Source organism: Erinaceus europaeus, chromosome 1 (genome assembly GCF_950295315.1).
Source record: "Erinaceus europaeus chromosome 1, mEriEur2.1, whole genome shotgun sequence".
NCBI classification, from domain to species: Eukaryota; Metazoa; Chordata; class Mammalia; order Eulipotyphla; family Erinaceidae; genus Erinaceus; species Erinaceus europaeus.
Genome location: NC_080162.1, coordinates 37,611,312 through 37,633,458, shown reverse-complemented (window position 1 = coordinate 37,633,458; position 22,147 = coordinate 37,611,312). Strand labels below are relative to the sequence as shown.

The 22,147-nt window shown below is 40.0% G+C and overlaps 1 protein-coding gene across 1 annotated transcript in view; it reads left to right on the top strand.

The window, feature by feature from the left end:
• VAPB (VAMP associated protein B and C) overlaps positions 1 to 22,147 on the top strand; it is an 80,351-nt gene that overhangs the window by 48,941 nt on the left and 9,263 nt on the right. The window contains exon 3 of the mRNA XM_007525133.3: positions 18,746 to 18,849. Coding sequence (XP_007525195.1) covers positions 18,746 to 18,849 — 104 coding nt within the window. The remainder of the gene's footprint in view (positions 1 to 18,745; positions 18,850 to 22,147) is intronic.

The following is a 22,147-nucleotide window of genomic DNA, read 5'->3' as shown; positions in this document are numbered from 1 at the left end:
GTAAGTGGGATTGCATTATTTTTCCGCTAGCTTTGACAAAAACTGTTTTTTTGTTAAGGATAGATTGTACATATTTAAAGTGTCTATTTAGAAATACGTTAATTGTATACATCTTATTAATAATGGACTTTTCTAGTTAAAGAGGAAATTAATTGTATAACATGCATTTATTTTTTGTGTAATATCATTTATTTTATAGTAAAATGCTTCTAGTAAAAAAAAATGCTTCTAGTAAATTTTCAGATATAATCTATAAAAGGTAGCCATCAAATCAACTTAAAATACTACCAGCATTATCCTGCCTAACTCACAGAATGTCATAGCATACTTGAAAAGGACATGAGTAGTACATTACTTCTCTCCCACTTCTGAAAACCCTTGGGATGTGCTAACTACTAGGAAAGGTTATAAATCATTCCTTGGGCATGGGGGGAACAGGGAGAAAGAGGAGGAGGAGGAGGAGGAGATCTTCTCAAGTTGCTGGCTAGAGGAGTACATTTTTAAAGGCATACAAATCAAAATTATGATGGGGCGGTGACACTTTCTATCTGTCAGTGTTTTTCGAACAAACGCCATGAAACTCTTCACAGCTTTTGAAATAACCTGATGTTCAAGGTACCTTACACTATAGGTCAAAAGTCAAGATCCTGCCCCATCATGTTTTTTCTTTAATAGGATAAATCATGGGACTGGTGGTGGCGCACCCAGTTTTGCACATACATGTTACAGTGCAGAAGGATCTAAGTTCAAGGTTATATTCCTACCTGCAGAGGGAAAGCTTCACAAGCAGTTGAAGCAGTGCTGTAGATAGATATCTCTCTCTAACTCCCTATCTTCCCATCCCCATCTCGGTTCCTCTCTGTCTATAAATAAATAAATAAATAAATAAATATAGCAAATTGGGAGTTGGACAGTAATGCAGCAGGTTAAGCGCAGGTGGTGCAAAGCACAAGGACCAGCAAGGATCCTGGTTTGAGCCCCGGGCTCCTCACCTGCAGGGGAGTCACTTCACAGGCGGTGAAGCAAGTCTGCAGGTGTCTTTCTCTCCCCCTCTCTGTCTTCCCCTCCTTTCTCCATTTCTCTCTGTCCTATCCAACAACAATGACATCAGCAACAAAAGGGAATAAATAAATAAATAAATATTTAAAATAAAAGATAGTAAGTCACTAATTGGTTTTTTTTTTTTTTTTTAATCTCCATTGTGTAAGCTTAAGTGGTAAAGTAACTGTTGGAAATATGCATAAGAAACTTTTTTCTTTCAGTAAAAGGGTAAGTGCAGATTTTATAGAAGGATATTTTCAAATCTAGTCACATAGATTAAATCTGTGATGTATTTTTGCTCTTTTGATGAGTTCTCTTCACATCTCCTTCTGGCCACCTCTTGTGGGGAGTTGTTAGTGGTTTAGTTATTTCTTTTTAACCAGAGTACTGCTCAGCTCTGGTTTATGATGGTGTGGGGGGTTGAACCAGTGCCTCTGGAGCCTTAGGCATGAGAGTTTCTTTGCATAACATTATGCCATCAATCCCCACCCATTAATAGTTTATAGTACAGTTGTTGACATGTGAGTATAACTTCTCATCCCTGTGATATAGGTACCTGCAGAACACTCTCACCCTCAGTGTATAGGTCCTTTCCCACCATCACGCACCAAGACCCACACTTCATTCTTAGAGTAGCTCCTTCCATACGGTATCTCTGTCTCTTGGATAAGACCGTGTAGCAGGCGAGGGGGTGCTGGGTGCTCTCCTTTTGCATTAATTGGCCCACAAAGCCGTGAATATCAATGGTGGTGTCTTTGATAACACACCATCGATTAGTGATGCCTTTAAATTACTCAAATCTGGGGAGTCGGGTGGTAGCGCAGCAAGTTAAGTGCAGGTGGCACAAAGCACAAGGATCTAGCGTGAGGATCCCGGTACGAGCCCCTAGCTCCCCACCTGCAGGGGAGTCCCTTCACAGGTGGTGAAGCAGGTCTGCAGGTGTCTTTCTCTCCCCCTCCTCTCTTCATTTATCTCTGTCCTATCCAACAACGACAACATCAACAATAACTACAACAACAGTAAAAACAACAAGGGCAACAAAAAGGAAATAAATATATAAAATAAATAAATAAATTACTCAAATCTGAACTTTAGCAAAATAGACACATTTAATTGGAAATTGGAGAAAAGGAAATTGACACCCTCCCATCACACTCAGATTTTGAATTAACAAATTGAAACAGTGTGGGAGTATCTCCCCATTGCTCCTACTTTATACGATTAAATCTATTTTCTGAACTGTCTGGTGGAATTTTTTTTTAAATATTTGTTTGTTTATTCCCTTTTGTCGCCCTTGTTGCTTTACTGTTGTAGTTATTATTGTTGTTGTTATTGATGTCCTTATCAGATAGGACAGAGAGAAATGGAGAGAGGGGGAGAGAAAGATAGACATCTGCAGACCTGCTTCACCACTTGTGAAGCGACTTCTCTGCAGGTGGGGATCTGGAGGCCTCGAACTGGGATCCTCATACCAGTCCTTGTGCTTTGTGCCACCTGTGCTTAACCCGCTCGCTGAGCCTGCTGCCCAGCTCCCAGAAAAATATTTTGAAGGTAGATAATTTCTGAAAATGTCTGTGGTAAGCTGTTAGTGATTGCGGTTTTTATTATTGTTATTGCAGTTTAATAATGAGGGAGTTTTCCATTAATATTCCAAGCCAGGTTTGGTAGTGGATTTAGTAGGTGAAGTGGTAAAGTTATGGGCCCATCAAAATACTTTTGCTTCTTGTAATATGATATTAAGTTTAATATTTTATAACCTGTACTGAATTCTAATTTCACTAAAGTAGCAAGCATACTTCCTTTGCAGCTTAATTATGCACATTGGTTGACTTTGTACTAAGCAAATTAGAAATGCAAAATATCTCAGTGTGTGGGGGCTTTGAAAGAGTCATTAAAATACCAGTATTTAGGTACAGATACACTTTACTAAGTGTGCCCAGGGAATTGAAAATGGATTAAAGACAAACATACAAATCTTTTAGTGACTGAATCTGTATTGTAAATTAAAATTAAAAGAACCACAGAACAGTATTCATTACTGACATACATTTCTCTTCACTTATTTCAATCACATTTAAAGTATAAAGTTCTTCCAATAAAATTCTGAGGATGTAGAATGAGTATCAGCAACTCTTCTTGGATAGAAACATCAGTCAACTAATGTAATTGGGTAGTATTGCAATTGATAATTAATCCTTTTAAGATTTTGCTGACTCAGTTTAATGGAGCTGCTTTCTTACCCAGGACCAGTCAACTCTGGGCTCTGGCTTTTAGATGACTGGCAACAGAATTTAAGTGTACTGCCCTTAGAGAAGTCAGGCATTTATCAAGTGCTGATAGCATAAGTTAAATTTGTCAAGTGCTGATAATGTAAGTTAAATTTTGGGGCTTTGGGCTTCTTTTTTTTTAAATTTTTTAAATTTTATTTTTTTGGCTTTGGCCTTCTTAACAGCAACATTTTTCTTTGACCATTTCCTTTGGAAGTCTCTGATGGTGCGGCCTTTTCATAGATGGTTTCAGGAAGCAGGTTTATTACTCTCAGATAAGAACAGTTCACATCCATACTTAAAATATGTCTTTAGGGACCAGGCGGTAGTGCAGCAGGTTAAGCGCATATGGCGCGAAGCTCAAGGACCGACATAAGAATTCCAGTTCTAGCCCCCAGCTCCCTACCTGCAGAGGGGGGTCGCTTCACAAGCGGTGAAGCAGGTCTGCAAGTGTCTATTTTTCTCTCCCCCCTCTGTCTTCCCCTCTTCTCTCGATTTCTCTCTGTCCTATCCAACAACAACGACAGCAATAGCAACAGTAATAATAACAACAGTGATAAACAACAAGGGCAACAAAAGGAAAAAATAGCCTCCAGGAGCTGGAGCAGTAGATTCTCACTCAGTGCAGGCACCGAATCCCAGTGATAACCCTGGAGGCAAAAAAAAAAAAGTCTTTAATCTTTTTTAACACATGAAACTCTAGTTTAATTACCAACAAAATTTACCTTAATTGTGTTTAAAAATTTTTTTCCTCAAAAAGATTTTATTTATTCATGAAGAATGATAAGCAGAGAGATAGAAAGAACAGATATCACTCTGGTACATGTGCTGTCAGGGATTGAACTCTGGACCTCATGCTTGATAGTCCAACACTTTATTCACTGTGCCACCTCCCGGATCACGTGTTTTAAAATTTTTTTAAAGTACTGTTCGAAATTTTTAACAAAACTTGTTTTCCCTTATGAATATGACACAATATATCCTTTTACGTTTTCAGTGATCATAGTCAAGAATTTATCAAATGGGTGGGGGAGACAGCATAATGGTTATGCAAACAGACTCTCATGCCTGAAGCTCCTAAGTCCCAAATTCAATCCCCCTCACCACCATAAGCCAGAGCTGAGCAGTACTCTGGTGTTTCTCTGTGTGTCTCTCTCTCTGCATCTCTCTCAAAAATAAAAAAATTAATTAAAAAAATTTAAAAAAAAGAACTTAATCAAATGTAGCCAGTACACTTCACTTAGCTAAAGGTAACACCAACTTCCTGTAGTGTGATTGAGGACACAAACTAAACACAAAGTTTTTTTCACTCATTACAGCTCCTTGCATATTTATAAATTTGAGCATCACAGTCTTGACCATCCTGTTTACTCCTGCTTTAGACTTACTGTTATTTCTGTTCTGGTGTTCAACTCATCACAGACAAGAGTAATGGAAAAACAATGGCCAAAGTGAAGGGCTGGACATGAACATTACAGAGAATGAATACAGGAGAGAGCTGAGAAATAAAACAGATCTAGAAGTATTTTAGCTTAAGGCTTTTTCCATCTTTCATTTGATCAATCCCAACTGACATAGCATGGTTTGTAGGCCTTACTAAGATAAAAGGTATCACAATATGATAGCAGTTAAACGGTTAAAAGAGTAATGAGAAACAGTGCTTCACTGTATTGTAGGTCATAGGAAAAGCATCTTAGGATTTTGAAAATGGTGTAGTAATGTTAAAACTTTTTTACTTTATTTTCATGAAAAAGAGGAAGGCAGGGGGGACTTAATTTCTGATCTTATTTACTACTCACCTCTAGTCTTATTTGGTCCTAGGGAATTCTGCATGGGGCCTCATGTATGCAAGTCCTGTGTGCCACTGCTGTGCTGCTTCCCTACCCAATGACAGAGATGTAAAAAGAATAATTCTGGCTTCCAGGGAGATGGCTACAGTAGTGGTTAGAGTGCAGGACTTAAATGCATGAAACCTTCTCCCCCACCCCCCTCCAGGGTTATCGTTGGGGCTCAGTGCCTGCACTGCGAATCCACTGTAGCTTTTTTTTTTTTTTTGATAGGACAGAGAGAAATTAAGAGAAAAGAGGAAGATAGAGAAGGAGACAGATAGACACCTCCAGACTTGCTTCACCTCTTGTGAGATGACCGCCCTGCAGGTGGGAGCCAAGGGCTGGAACCAGGGTCCTTGGGTGGGTCCTTAGACTTTGTATTCTGTGCGCTTAACCCGGCACACCACTGCCCAACCCCCAGTGCATGAAATCTTTTTTTTTTTTGCCTCCAGGGTTATTGCTGGGGCTCAGTGCCTGCACCACGAATCCACTCCTCCTGGAGGCCACCCCCCCTTTTGTTGCCCTTGTTGTAGCCTTGTTGTGGTTATTATTGTTGTTGTTGATGTTGTTCGTTGTTGGATAGGACAGAGAGAAATGGAGAGAGGAGGGGAACACAGAGAGGGGGAGAGAAAGATAGACACCTGCAGACCTGCTTCACCGCCTGTGAAGCAACTCCCCTGCAGGTGGGGAGCCAGGGGCTCCAACTGGGATCCTTACTCAGGTCCTTACTCTTTGCACCATGTGCACTTAACCTGCTGTGCTACCGCCCAACTCCCTAGTACGTGAAATCTTGAAGCTTGATCCCCAGTATTTCCTGGGATCTCTCTTTCATAAAATACACAACTAGATTTCTGAAGAAAAAATTTATGAAAAGTTAATGAATGTTGTTGTTTGGTCAGTGCCTGTGTATGGAACAGCTCATCATGCAGTGACATTGAAGTATGTTTGTACTAGCCTTTGCATGAATAAATTATTCAGACTGTGAGAAGTCTGTTATCTGATATGGACTATGAACTAGAAATTCAGTTTAACTGTACTACACCTAAACAAAGACATTTCAATGCTAACTTACTTATGGGTAGATAAGATTAATTATTTACCTGCAGGACTTGTAGTTTCATCCATTGGTGCCTGAATAAGCAGAGATCCAGAAAGTAGTTATGTTTTCAACATTAGGAGACTCCTAAAGGAAGCATTAAACTTACTCATGGTAATGCCATATGGTCTAACTAAAATGACAAACATCTTTGTTTTAGGTTTGACCACTTTCTGTTTCACCAGATTACTGCTCAGTTTATGGCGTATGCCAGTGCTGGGATTGGACCTGGGACTTTTGGTTCCTTTGACATGAAAATCCTTTTTTTAAAAAAAATTATTATTTATTTATCTTTACTTATTGTATAGAGATAGCCAGAAATCATGAGGAAGAGGGAGATAGAGAGGAAGAGAGTCAGAGAGAGACCTGTTGCACTTCAACACTAGCAAAGTCGTAGTCGTGTCCACCCCACCCCACCCCACCCCTGCAGGTGGGAACTGGGGGCTTGAACCCAGGTCCTTGTTGATTGTAATGTATGGCTCAAGCAGATGTATTGCCACCTGGCCCCTGAAAGTCCTTTTGTTTCACCATTACAGTATTTTTTTTTTTTTAATTTTTTATTAAGAAAGGATGAATGAACAAAAACATAAGGTAGGAGGGGTACAACTCCACACAATTCCCACCACCCAATCCCCATAACCCACCCCCTCCCATGATAGCTTTCCCATTCTCTAGCCCTCTGGGAGCATGGACCCAGGGTCGTTGAGGGTTGCAGAAGGTAGAAGGTCTGGCTTCTGTAATTGCTTCCCCACTGAACATGGGCATTGACTGGTCGGTCCATACTCCCAGTCTGCCTCTCTCTTTCCCTAGTAAGGTGTGAATCTGGGGAAGCTGAGCTCCAGGACACATTGGTGGGGTCTTCAATCCAGGGAAGCCTGGCCAGCATCCTGGTGGCATCTGGAACCTGGTGATTGAAAAGAGAGTTAACATATGAAGCCAAACAATTTGTTGAGCAATCATGGATCCCAAGCTTGGAATAGTGGAGAGGAAGTGTTAGGGGGATACTCACTGCAAACTCTACTGTACTTCTGCTTTCAGGTATATATTTTGCAGTATTTTATGGATACGTGTGCACATAAGCTCTCTCTCACAGAAACTGGTGTATATCTAGGTTATGGGACTTTGTTAGAAAGTGAACTACCTGAGATGAAATTAGAGTGTACTATAAAAGGAAAGGTCTCACCCGAGTAATGAAGCTGAAGGGTTGTCATTCCACACGTGAAGTCTCTGGATACAGTCTGAGGTGAAGCATGTTGAGGTGGCAATCGTTGCGTTGGTTAGGTTGTGATCGGTGGATGCAATATTATTTGGTTTGGATTGGGAGATGCATACGGGAAAGTGGGCCCTATCCAAGGGTTCCAGGACTGGGGGAAGTAGGGGGCTCTATAGTGGAGATGTGAGATTCCTGCTGTCTTAGGGTTCAAAAAGACAATCGATAGTTAATGTTATCATCACATTATTTGTTAATTGGGTTAACTTTGACATTACAGTATTTCTATATCACAAGTATCTTTGCCTTAGGCTAGAACTTTATCACCTCATTACAGTAACACTAGTTATCTTAAATTGATTTATAGATGTTTTTGATGAATTAAAAAATGGAGGAGTGATTTTATTATTATACCATAAGTGCAGTATTTGTAGAGAAAGATCTTGAGACACACACCACACATACAGTCTCTTCCTCCAGACCCCACACAACATTCTTTTTTTTTTTTTAATTTTTTTTATTTCATTTATTCATTTTCCTTTTGTTGCCCTTGTTGTCTTTTTTTATTTTTGCTGCTGCTGTTATTGATGTTGTCATTGTTGGATAGGACAGAGAGAAATGGAGAGAGGAGGGGGAGACAGAGGGAGGAGAGAAAGATAGACACCTGCAGACCTACTTCACCGCCTGTGAAGGGATTCCCCTGCAGGTGGGGCGCCGTGGGCTCCAACCAGGATCCTTAAGCTGGTCCTTGCGCTTTGCGCCACGTGCGCTTAACCCACTGTGCTACCGCCCGACTCCCCACACATACATTCTTAATATTGAATATATAGGGCTGTATGAAAGGGAATATAGTAAGAAAATAGTGGTGATGACAAGATTGAAAACTAGCACCATATTAAACTATAGGTAGGCTAGTGAGTAACTCTAGGAAGTAGGACAGAAGAGAGGCCATCTGATTACGGGTTAAAGCGGGTTCCCAACTTTTTTGTATGGCCACAGATTTTTTTTTAATTTTATTTTTATCTTTTATTTATTGGATAGAAACAGCTAGAAGTCAAGAGGAAGGGGGAGACAGAGAGGGAGAGAGAGCCACCTGCAACACTGCTTCACCACTTGCAAAGCTTTCCCCCCTGCAGATGGGGACCAGGGCCTCAAACCTGGGTCCTTGAGCATTGCAATATGTGCACCCAACCTTGTGCCACCACCTGGCTCCGCCACAAAGAGATTTCTAGAGGGAATGTGACTTAGATGTACTTTGTTACAAGAGAAGAAGGCGATTACTTGATCATTGAAAAAAAAATTTGCAGATTGCTACCTAGAATGTGAAATATCAGACCAGCTTTTTTTAATCATTTTATTTTAATGAGAGAGATCCTCGGAGAGAGAGACCAGAGCACTGCCTGTCTCTGGTTTATAGTGGTGTGGGGGCTTGAACCTGGGACTTTTGGAGCCTCAGACATGAAAGCCCTTTGCATAGCCATTATTGGTGTCTCTCCTGTTCAAACCATAGTCTTTTTTTTTTTTTTTAAGAATTTATTTATTTATTCATGAAGATGGAAGGAGAGAGAGAAGAGAAGAGAAAAGGAGAAGAGGGGAGGGGAGGGAGAGGGAGAGGGAAGGAACCAGACATCACTCTGGTACATGTGCTGCTAGGGATTGAACTCACAACCTCATGCTTGAGAATCCAGTGCTTTATCCACTGTGCCACCTCCTGGACCACACTATAGTCTTTTTAAATTTTTATTTTCTTTACTGGGAGTGGGGGGATTAATGGTTTATAGTAACTCACTGGAAGAGGAAGTGGGAGGATATCCTACTTGGAAAAATCTAGATGAATCCTGGGCTAAGATGTAAATGTAAAACAAGAAGATAAAATTCTGAGATTAAAAAATAATAAAGGATGTGGTAGTGTTTGTTAGGCTTTTATTCATTTGCTCTGTTACCATTATGATGCAGATGAAAATGATCTATGACTTGCCTGGTTTCTCATAGGAACCATTTGTGTTACATTAAATCAAATCATCATTTTTTCTAAGGGGTGTGTGTGTTAAGTAGCATATATTCTGCATTGCTTTTCTTTGAAGAAAGTCTAACCTTATTGATCCAATGTTTTATGATCCCAAAGACCCTTTCTTAACAGAACCCCACTTTTGCAAATTTGTAATACAGCAGACATTGTATCACAAAGTGTTAATGTTGGTAAGTGGTGACCCGGTCTCAGACGTCTCCTGGTAACAGGCTCCTTAATGTAGGATCAGCAGATACAATTTAAAAGTAGGATAGATGGTTCATTTAAGAGGGTTTTATCATCAGTGTCTTTAGTATTCAAGTGAAATAAATTAAGTTAATGGGAAGCTCTTTTATGGCCTGTCATGGAGAAAAGTACATAATTTCTGTCACAATTTGCATGTATGGAGCTGAAAGAACAAACGATTAACAACATTTATTCTGTCATGTTCCCATAAAGTTCCAGTTAATAGAATATAGCAAATAGAATTTGACATGAGGTGATAGAAACTGAGAAATACAAACTTTTTGACATGGGATGTGTTACGTTGGATATGGACAGTGAGGGTTTATGAAGTTTCACAAAGTCTGGGTTATCACTTGCCTTTTGCACTCCACTCCTCCCACCCCCTAACAGAACACTGCTTAGCTTTGGTGTATGGTGGGGAATTGAACCTAGGACTTTGGAAACTCTAGCATGAAAGTCTTTTTGCATAACCATTATGCTATCTCCCCTGCCTGACTCACACCCTTGCTGATAGCTCATGAGGAAAAGATAACTGGTAGGTGGCCAAACACCTTTCCCACTTGATGCTCAAGGAAAGGAGAGTTATTGCTGTGGAAGAGGAGCCAGTCCTAAACTTCCACCTGAGCTTCCTTGAAATTTACCAATGGGACTCGGGCAGTAGCGCAGTGGGTTAAGTGGGCACAAAGCGCAAGGGCTGGCCTAGGGATCCCGGTCAAGCCCCTGCTCCCAACCTGCAGGAGGTCACTTCTCCTCTCTGTCTTCCCCTCCTCTCTCCATTTCTCTCAGTCCTATCCAACAACAGCTATGGCAACAATAACAACTATAACAAGCACAACAACAGGGCAACAAAATGGGGAAAAATAGCCTCCAGGAGCAGTAGTAGATTCTCATAGTGCAGGCACTGAGACCCAGCAATAACTCTGGAGGCAAAAAAAAAAAAAAAAAAAAGAAATTTACCAACAGGACAGATCTGCACTCACATTTTAGTTTCTGATTTTCCAGCCTCTTTAGAGCACTGGGGAATCTGTGCCCCTATTTCTTGAGTCTCTGCTTTTGCAGAAGGGATGTTTGTCCCCTTCCAGTTATTTCCAGTACTCCCTTAAAGTCATTTATTATCAGTAATGGCATGCCACTTTTTGTCCATATATGTCCTGTTTTCCTCAGAGGTGCATATAAAAATGATACCATCTTGATCTGTTACCAAGCCACAGAGAGTAAGAAGACTGTACCCTCCCCCCCCCAGTTTCCCTCAGACATTGCTACCTCTTACCCACCTCTCTACCTGAATAACAGTGGAAGGAATTTGCATAAAGTGAGAATATAAAAATAGAAGGACAAGAGAGAATATTTAGAAGGTAATATAATGATTCTTCCTCTGCCTGGTGCCATGCTTTTAATTAATTTTTTACCAGAGCACTGCTCAGCTCTGGCATATTGTGGTGCTGGGAACTGAACCTGGGACTTTGGAGCCTCAGGCATGAGAGTCTTTTTGAATAACCATTATGGTATCTACTCTGTGCCCATGCTTTTAACTTTTTTTTTTTGTTGTTGTTGTTGTTCCTTCCTTACCCTGTTCTGGCTTATGGTGGTGTGTGGAGGGATTGAACGTGGGACTTTAGAGCCTCAGGCATAAGAGTCTGTTTGCATAACCTTTATGCTATCTAACCCCCTGCTTTAAACTTTTTAAAAGCCACCTTTCCCCAATACAAATGAAATCTTGAAATTTTTTTTATTGACAAATGGACCAGTGGTACCTCTATAGGTGCAATATCAGTTTTCTAGGCTCTGTAATGTGGTTGGTACGGTGCTGTAGGCTTGGAGTTACGCTGGTGACATGTGGACAAAGTAGTGGCAATTTTGTTAGGAGATCGTGGGGCAGCCCAGTTCCCTCCCAATAAGGACTTGTGTGTGCTTGAACATATGCTTCCACTCTAGGCCAGACACATACCTGAACTCAAGAATCTGCTTGCCTTTCTCTTTTAAAGTGTACATTCTCCCAAGAGTGGTACCACACAAAGCCAGTATAGCCTCACCTGAATTATTTAACTGATCATTTTGTCTGTATCACTGTGATGGTTTATCCTTCTGGAGGGATCTGCAAGGCTGTTTGGGGTATAATAATAGGGTGCTCAAATTTACACTCTGAAAAATTAAAGACTTGAAGAAGAAATTTTCTGTTTATGAATTGTGTAATTTACCACATTACAAATTTAACTGAGAATTTAAAAAATATATTAATTCAATAATAGTACTGGAATAAACCACAAGCTAACAGTAACATATATATATTTGTGAAAAGTAAATTCTTGGGGGCGGGGTAGGGGCATAGCAGGTTAAATGCAGAGGAAGTGCAAGGACCTGGCATAAGAATACCAGTTTGAGCTCCCAGCTCCCCATCTGAAGGGGATTGCTTCACAAATAGTGAAGCAGTTCTGAGGGTGTCTTTCTCACCCCCCCCCCCCCCCCCGTCTTCCCCTCCTCTCTTTGATTTCTCTCTGTCCTATCCAACAACAACAGCAATAACAACAACAAGGGTAACAAAAATGGGAAAAAAATGGCCTCCAGGAGCAGTGCGGGCACCAAATCCCAGTGATAACCCTGGAGGCAGTAAATAAATAAATAAATTCTAAAAAAAATTAGTAAGTCTTGTTATTTGACATTTTTGTGAATTTTTAGTGTCTGATTTAATAGAAGACTGGGTTCTCAAATCTGCTTTTTGCTTTCAATTCTTTGTAGTGTCTTATGTTGGTGAATATATTGAAGGAAAAATACTTTTATTACAGATATGTAGTTGGAAAAGGAAAGTGTTTCTAATGGCTTTTTAGAGAAAAGGTAATTATCAGCATTATTGTTTGATAGTAGACCAGAACTTGACAAATGGTACTTTCTCAAAGATAAGTACAATGTGAAATCTGAAACTATCTTCAATGTGAAGTGTTTAGATTTTGTTTTATTGGTACTTTGAATGAATTTTGTAATATTATGCATGGGTCATTTCAAACTGTTAGCTGAGTTTTACAAATCTTCCAAATGTTGATATATTTCATTATGCAGTATTGAAAAATCAAATGCATTACTATTCCTACTGATCTCATCAGAAAAGTCTTTAAGTATTTGTGAAACTGTGAAGCTCTTGGTGGTCGGCATAAATTGTCTAAAATTCTAATTTTTGCTTGAAAGCTCATTTGTCAACAATCACTGTATATTGTTTTTCTTTATTATTCTTTTTCTTTTCTTTTTATTGGAGCACTGATCAGCTCTGGCTTATGGTGGTGCAGGGGATTGAACCTGGGACGTTAGAGCCTCAGGCATGACTTTAGGTTATTTTATGTCATTCATTTTTGAGGAAATAAAAGCCATGTCTGAATAACATTGTCTTTTCTGTGGGTGGTTCTTTGAAGTAAATGGTGTTCTGTGGGAGACTTCAGTGCAGCCCATAACTCAGACCACTGTACAGGTGCTTTCCCCAGAACAATGGAAATACTTCATGTATACTGCCATTTAATAACAGACTTGTACTTTTTAAAAAAATTATTGTTTCTTGACAAGAAATACTGACAAGACCATAGGGTAAGAGGGGTATAATTCCACACAGTTCCCACTATCAAAACTCTGTATCCAGTTCCCTCCCTTGATAGCTTTCCTATTCTTTATCCCTCTGGGAGTATGGACCCAGGATCATCATAGGATCTAGAAAGTGGGTGGTCTGGCTTCTGTAATTGCTTCCCTGCTGAACATGGGCATTGACCGGTCAATCCATACTCCCAGCCTGTCTCTCTCTCCCTAGTGGGGTAGGGATCTGGGGAGGTGGGGTTCGAGGACACATTGGTGGGATTGACAGACTTTTTTCCCCCTCCTTATTCAGAGATGGAGAGTCATCACAGCAATGGAGTTTGCTCTGGTGCCTTGACACTCACATGTGGTGTCAGAGTTTGAACTTAGGTCATGAGTATGGTAAAGGCATGTGCTTTACTTGGCAAGTATATCTTTCTGACCCTCCTACAGAGTGCTAAGATGAGATGTCAGGAGTTGAAATATAGTAGAATTTATACTTTATTGCTTCAGCAAAGGGTTTCTTATGTGAAACAGGCTTAAAAAAAACAAAGGAAATAAAAAATCATCCTCTCCTGCAAATGGATTGCAGTACCTCACATAAGCACTGTTGTTGGTCATTGTAGGCCATTAACAGTTTTATCACCATTCTTTTGTGCCTATCATCACAGGAGTTGTCAACACAACATGGTGGAGAGAAAGGACATAGAACATCTCGGTATTGCTGATGCTGTTTTCACTTTATGGAGTACCTGTGGGGGGATCACCTTTGGCCGGGAGGCAAAGCTGACTTGGAACTGTAGCTTCATCATTTAAAATACTGATCATGGGAGTCAGGCGGTAGCGAAGTGGGTTAAGCTCACGTGGTGCAAAGCGCAAGGGCCAGCGTAAGGATCTTGGTTCAAGCCCCCTGGCTCCCCACCTGCAGGGCAGTCGCTTCACAGGTGGTGAAGCAGGTCTGCAGGTGTCTATCTTTCACTCCCCCTCTTTGTCCTCCCCTCCTCTCTCCATTTCTCTCTGTCCTATCCAACAGCAGCGACATCAACAACAATAGCTAAAACAACAATAAAAACAAGGGCAACAAAAAGGAAATAAATAAATAAATAAATATTTAAAAAAAAAAAAAACTGCTCACAGGACCTGAATGGGACCACTTAGTCTTGTCTTTTCATCCTGAACATGAAGATAAGAACTTCTCTGATGAATAGCTAAGAGCTAAATGGGGAAAATAACGGCATTTTACCTTCTGTAGTGCCTACATCATAGGCATTCCTAAAGGTTATCTTTTCTTCCTTTTTAGAACATTGGGGTGGTATTGAGAATGGAGCATGTGAGGTGAGTTGAAGAAAAGAAATCTGTTTTGTCTTTGCTGTAGGGCCTTTCTAGAACCCAGACAGAATTATCTTGGCTGTTCTTTCTCATACTCCTTCAATAAAGGAAGAGGAGGCTGAAAAGGAGCAACAGCATATCTTGGACTGTGTTTATGTAAGGATCTCTGAAGTTCCCTGGACCCATCAGTCTGTGCCTAACCAATTGTGAATTGAGTCAGAGTCAACTTCTCTGAAAAATGCCTTCTCATTGTGTCCATCTTTTAGGTGGCAGGACTTTTAACAAATAATTCTGGACCATCCTCAGAGTTTTTCAGACTGGTAGGCTAGTTACCTTTCACACCTGGAAAAACAGTCAAGAATGAGGTAGTTTTTGTAGGTTGAACCATGCTCCACAGAAAGTCTATGTAGGGAGTCAGGCTGTAGCACAGTGGTTAAACACAGGTGGTGTAAAGCGCAAGGACCGGAGTAAGGATCCCGGTTTGAGCCCTGGCTCCCCACCTGCAAGGGGAGTCGCTTCACAGGTGGTGAAGCAGGTCTGCAGGTGTCTATCTTTCTCTCCCCCTCTCTGTCTTCCCCTCCTTTCTCCAATTCTCTCTGTCCTATCCAACAGTGACAACAACAGTAATAATAATAACCACAACAATAAAACAATAAGGGCAACAAAAGGGAATAAATAAATAAATATTTAAAAAAAAGAAAGTCTATGTATTGTTTAGAATAAAGTTCCTTCTTGGGCAGGGGTAGATAGCATAACGGTTATGCAAAGAGACCGTTTTGCCTGAGGCTCCCAAGTCCCAGGTTCAATCCCTTGCACTACCATAAACCAGAGCTGAGCAGTGCTCTGGTTAAAAAAAAAAAGAATAAAGTTCCTTCTCCTCTTTCCCATTAAAAAAAAAAAGAAGAAGAAGGCATGAATTTGTCACTGCCAAGTGAGACCCAAGCTTATCAATGCATGTTGATTTAAAAAGGAGGAGAGTGGCCTGGGAGGTAGCGCAGTAGATAAAGCATCGGACTCTCAAGCATGAGGTCCCAAGTTCAGACCCTGGCAACACATGTACCAGAGTGATAGCTGGTTCTTTCTCTCTCTCTCCTCCTATCTTTCTCATTAATAAATAAACAAAAATCTTAAAAAAAAAAAAGAGGAGGAAAAGAAAATTTGTGGGACAACAATTTGAAGACTGTTCCAGTTCTAAAAAAGGGACCACAGTTCTTGTCCAAGAAAACTCATGTGATAGATGGTGAGACTGGCATAATGGTTCTGCAGAAGACTTTCATACCTGCAACTCTGAGGTCCCAGGTCCAATCCTTATCACCACCATAAGCCACAGCTGAACAATGCTCGAGTGCCCATCCATCATCCCACCCAAACACCTGTTATCTGTTTGTCTGTCTGTCTGTCTATCTATCTATCCATCTATCCTCTGTACCTCTCATTAAAATAAATTAATGAATAAAAAAAGATTTAAGGAAGTCAGGCGGTAGTGCAGCGGGTTAAGTTCAGGGACTGGCCTAAGGATTCTGGTTTGAGCCCCGGCTCCCCCACCTGCAGGGAAATCGCTTCACAGGCGGTGAAGCAGATCTGCAGGAATCTTATCTTTCTCTCCCCCTCTCTGTCTTCCCTGCCTCTCTCCATTTCTCTCTGTCCTATCCAACAATGATGACATCAATAACAACAACAGTAATAACTACAACAATAAAGCAACAAAAGGGAATAAATAAATAAATATTAAAAAATTTTAAAAGTCAATGCGTGTGATAACATTGACTTCTTAGTTTATCGTGCTTATCTTGCTTATTTCAGTCTTCAGCGTGGATAAAACATGGGAATTTAACATTTGGGAGAAGAACCTATGGTTTTGAACTGTTTGGGTGTTTGTCATTGAAATAGTGTCAAGCCTAGAAGAGATCACCTGTAGGAGAGCTTTTGCCAGCTCAGTGATGCCAGAAGAGTGTTGTATCTGCATTCCAGGCCCAAAGCTCTCAGCATGAACTACTTTTTTTTTTTTTTTAACCAGACCACTGATTTTTCTCTTGCTTATGGTGGTATGTTGGATTCGAACCTGATACTTTGGAGCCTCAGGCATGAGGTTCTCTTTACATAACCATTAGACTGGACTGTGTTTTCTACATGCTTTAACAGCCTTTTGTTCTCTCTACTGGTTGGTCGCACTTTAGATTTTGGATTAACTTTATTGGCAGCTCAACTTGATGTATCTAAGCCTTGAATTTTAAGACATTTGTGAACATTTATTGATTTTTTTGACCAGAAGAAGTTTCCCAATAAGGTCCTTATAGCTTGGAACCCTGGATGGATAATGTGGGTGGCAGAGCTGTCTGGTGACTACATACAACGAAACTGCACACCCAGTACATTATGAGATTTCCTCTATCCCCATGATGGAAAGCCCCCCTCCCCCCCCCCCGCTTCCCCAGAATTGATAGGGGATATTTATATTTCTAGTCCCCTTCATGTGAGATTGTATAAAGGTAAGCAGTGCTGGGTCTGGAGTACAGGATGGGAGTTGTATTAGAGTGATCAGTATAGCAGAGGAGAGCTGGACTATATACTTTGACTCTGCCCAAGTGTTGCTTCTTGCCTACATTGTGACCCCAGCCGACGTCCTTCACTTTTGAGCCTGTTAGTCTTCATTTATAAGCTACGACTTGAGACTCTCTGTCCTTGATTTGCTGCAAGGGGTGGTTGCTTGTGAAGCTTTAGAGGAAGCATCTGGGGAACCTTCAGATGGGTATCAAAGACAGGGAAACACTGCTTGCTGAGTGAGTGCCCAGTAGACAGAACTTGCACTACTAGAGCTCAAGGAGTCAGTGTCTCCTGGTGGTTGTGAGAATGGGTTTTCTAGCCATACAATCAGCACTTGAGTGTTCTCTCCTCCATGATGTGAACTCATCCATGTTAGTTATCCTTTTCATCTGAAAGGAGGCATCAGAACAACCTCTGCAGCAGTACTCAGTTCTTAAGAATTAAATGAAATAATGATAAGCCTAAAATCTAGCCCCACTTTTGGCAAATGGCAGGGAGGGGGTGCACAGTTCACATTGTCTCTTCTCATGGCTATGTTTGCAGTAGAATTTTCCTATTCCATTTCAGGGAACTTAAGTCTTTTAACAATTAGCATACAACTGTTAACTTATGATGGAAGTTATTTCCTTATAAACCCATCATAAGTTGAAAATGATGATTAGGTTTTGTGGCCTAGTGTCAAAGAGTTGTTGTACCATGCTTTCTACTTATTGAATGTGCATTGCCTTCACACTAGTAAAGTTGAAAACCTATTAAGTCAAGGATGTCAGTATTATAAAGCAGTGGACACAGGGCCAGTGAAATAGTTCATCTGGAAAGGTGCCTGCTTTATCTCCCTCCTCCCTCTCCTTCCCTCCCATCCCATGTCTTTCTGACTTCTATCTGAAAAAATTAGCTCAGAGCAGTGAAGCGCTGCTGATGGGGTTGGGGCGGGGGGGGGGGGGTGAGAAAGGGAAAGGCAGTGGTTAGTTAGTGGTCCTATAAGGGCAGGGGAGACACCTCTCTCAGTACATTGGTTGTGACTCAGTGGGTGTTTTGATTTGATAATTCATCTAAGTTCTTGACTTGGAAAAGGGGATGTAAGCTGGTGGTGTTTTCTTCAAGGTTCTAACATTTTTTTAACATTCTTTTGGCAAACTTGTATTTCAGGCATTACTTTGATTAGCTATATATATGGGAAGTGGGATATAAAGAAACCAAAACAGTTCTTTAAACATCTTATATTCTGATTTAGTTCCTAAAGAGATAATTTGGATATATTATCTTGAGCAAAATAGGTATGTGGTATTTCTACCTGGTTTACCTGTTCTTTGAAGTCTGAACAGATGTCTGTGTTAGGTGTGTAGTAGTAACAGATCAGTGGACTAGGAATTTGAACGTCTAGTCCCAGATCTGCCACTACCTATGTCTATCTTTGGGCAAGTTCCCTAACTTTACTGGACCTTGGGCTTGAGGCCTGCAAAGCAAAGATACCTTGCTCTGCCCGCTTCACCTGGTGCTTCCTAAGGCTCAGATGAGAGAATCTTGGTAAAGTGCCTTATGATTACAATACAGGTATTAACATAACAAATGGTTGCCGGTAACCAAGCTCTGACCCTCCTAATGAAATATTTTCTTTCTCAGTGATGTTACAGCCTTTCGATTATGATCCCAATGAGAAAAGTAAACACAAGTTTATGGTTCAGTCTATGTTTGCTCCAACTGACACTTCTGATATGGAGGCAGTAGTAAGTACTGAATGCTTTTTATTTTTTTTTTCAGTAATTAAAAAAGATTAGGTGCAGAATCGTGGGTGCATGTACTTCAAAATATGTCAAATTGTTTTTTTATAAAGGGGAATAGTGTTTTCAAGGTTGGTTGTACTTTTATTTTTTTCTTACTTTGATCTTAATCTTTGCTGTAGTTTCCTAGAATACAATTCTTTAATGAGATATATTTCAGTTTGCTCTAGCATTTCCTTGTGCTGACGGAATGTGTCTTGAATGGTTTGAGAATCTTCTTCCTGGTTTGAGGATTCTCTCCTGTTTCTTCCATCCTCCTACCCCATACAAAGAATTAAGCTACTAAAGAGAATGTCTCTTACTGCAATTTCCTTATCCCCAGAAACCTGTAGGGATGTGAGAAAGGGGGGGGGGGAGGGCAATGTCCTTCAACCTTTTACAGCTTATTTTTGTGGCTTAATTTTTCGTCATCTTTTTTTTGTTGTTGTTTTTTCTAGACCAGAGCTGCTCAGTTCAGGCTTATGGTGGTACTGGGGATTGAATCTGGAACCTCAGAGCCTCAGGCTTGAAAGGCTTTTGCATAACCATGATGCTGTCTCCCCAGCCCATTTTTTTTTAAACCTTTCCCCCTAGATTCCTTCTTTTTTTCTTTTCTGCTAAATAATAACAATAACAGTAACTATAAAGCTCCATCTCTAACTTTGGTAAAAATAAAATGACTTCATTTTAATAAAGCAAAAGAGTGATATTATATTACTAATTTTCCTGGAGAAAATTATAATGCAAATTCACCCCAAAATAGGGTTTTTTCATATTTGACTAAGTCAGCAGGCATTTTGGTACTGAGGGTGTGAAATATAGCCTAAAGATAAACCTTACAGCTTAGAGTACCAGTGAGGACAGACTGTCTAATCCTCAGAATTTGGAAAGGAAGCACAATTGCCTCAATATTTTCATCACTTTCTAGCTTGCCAGCCAAAACTAAGAAACTGAAGTCATCCATGGAATGCCTGCAAGTTTGAGTGAATTGTTATTCAGATTGTACTATGTCTTTTAAAGTCTTATACTGAAGGCTGTTTCATGCACAGCTCACTTTCCTATCCCACAGTCTTTATTCCAGTTTTGGAAAAATGTAACTTGACCCAGTTTCATGGTCTTCATCCAAGTACTAACCAGACCTGACCCTGCTATGCTTCTGAAATGAGAGGAGATAGGGTTTCTCTGGCGGGTATGGCTGCAGACCGACCATCCTCATGAATGTTTTACTTTGGGGCAGGAAGGAGAGGGTGAAACAGCTATGGATTTGTGTTTGGGAGAGATTGGTGATGACAGGTTATCTTTTTAATAATAATGATTGAGGCATTCACTACGTTTCTTGCTCATTTTCTGGAACATGCTATGCCACTTGTTAATTTGTGTAATCAAAGAACTGTATGGCTAACACAAAATAAGGGATATCCCAGACCATGTTCTGTTTGGCTTTTGCTGCATGGCTTAGTGAAAAGAGCATGGGATTGGGTGCCTTGGGTTGAAGCTGAAGTCTGCCTTTTACTAACACTATGGCCTTGGGCAAGTTTCATTAACCAAACTTTTGAGAGTTAAGACCTCTCTGAGGGAGGACAAGAGTTCACACAATTGTGGCATAGTTAAGTGTGCTTTGTGTATACAACACGTGGCACAGTGTCTGGACACTTATTTTGTTGAATATTGGTATATCTTGGCACTTGATGTATAATAAAAGTGAATTCTACTTCCCTGTATAGTCACTTTTATATCAGTTGAAGTTTTTATACAAAATATGTCATTTTGGATATTCACAGATGCTTAAAGGTAAGAGTGACTTTTATTTATTTTTTTATACCAGTGCTAACCATTGTTGAGAGCCATGTGCTCTTTATTTAAAAATATTTCCCTTTTTATTTTGATATACAGAAATTTGAAAAATAGGGCAGTAGACACCTGTTATAACCTTTACCTAAATTAACCATTTAATATTTTGCCATATTTGCTTCATATTTTTTAAAATTTCTTTATTGGGGAATTAATGTTTTACATTCGACAGTAAATACAATAGTTTGTACATACATAACGTTTCCCAGTTTTCCACATAACAATACAACCCCCAGTAGGTCCTCTGTCATCCTTTTTGACCTGTATTCCTGCCCCCTCCACTCATCCCAGAGTCTTTTACTTTGGTGCAATACACCAATTTGCTTCATTTTTATCTTAAACTTTCTTTCTTTCTTTTTTGCAGACTTCATACTTCATCTAAATGTTGCTACATTCCTATAATTGCAACTGAGAAAATTGATGCTAGTTGAACAATATTATCTATTAATATAGCCGATACTCAGCATTTCCCCATTCTCAAAATGACCACTAGTTGATATTATTATTTTTAAAAATTTTTTTTATTTTCCCTTTTTGTTGCCCTTGTTGTAGTTGATATTATTCTAATAGAGTATTTTGTAACTTTTTCTTTAGAATTACTTTTTTTTTTTTTTTAATCATTTAGGCCAGTTGACTTTAGACTGCCTCTGTTCTGAATATGTTTAGTTGTCTTCTCATGATTAAACTTATTTTAAATATTTCTTGGCAAGAATATTTCTTGAGTTATGTCATGTGTGCATCATATCAGAAGGCATTTAATGCTGGGTTATCTGACTATTAGTGACATTAAGTTTGATTACTTGGCTAAGATGGTGATTGCTAGCCCTCTCCAGTGTCAAAGCACACTTGCCCCTTGTGAAGAAGTAATTTGCACTGTTCTTAAGTAATGTTATACTTAGAGATGTGTGAATATCCTGCTATTCAGCAATCTTCCAGTTGGTGATTTTAGCATCCAACGATGATTTTTTTTTTTTTGGCCTGGTGCTCTTTTGACATTTATGCAGAGGATAAATACATTTCTGCATTTGTGCAGAGGAACAGACTTCCAGTACTGTTTTATAGCTTCTTTATGTTCTGTGAATTTTCCCCATGTAACTAAACAGTTTTCAGTATAGTCTGAATGGCATGTTATTCTAATGAATGGCTCTGGCATAATTTATTTGGCAATCCCTTTTGTTATATATACACATTGCCTACCCCCCTTTTTCAAACTGTAGTTGCCTTCTGTATGTTACTTGAATGGGAGAAGGGATGGATGTAGGTGTTGTAATTTTTCTGTATTACAACCTTCCTGTTATACTAGTCTACAATTCTCAGAACACCCAGGAGTTCCTGCCCTCCACTGCCAAAAGGAGTAAGCCAGGAACACATCCCAGAATGTGAATTTAGCCAGGAAGACATCCCGTTAACAGAC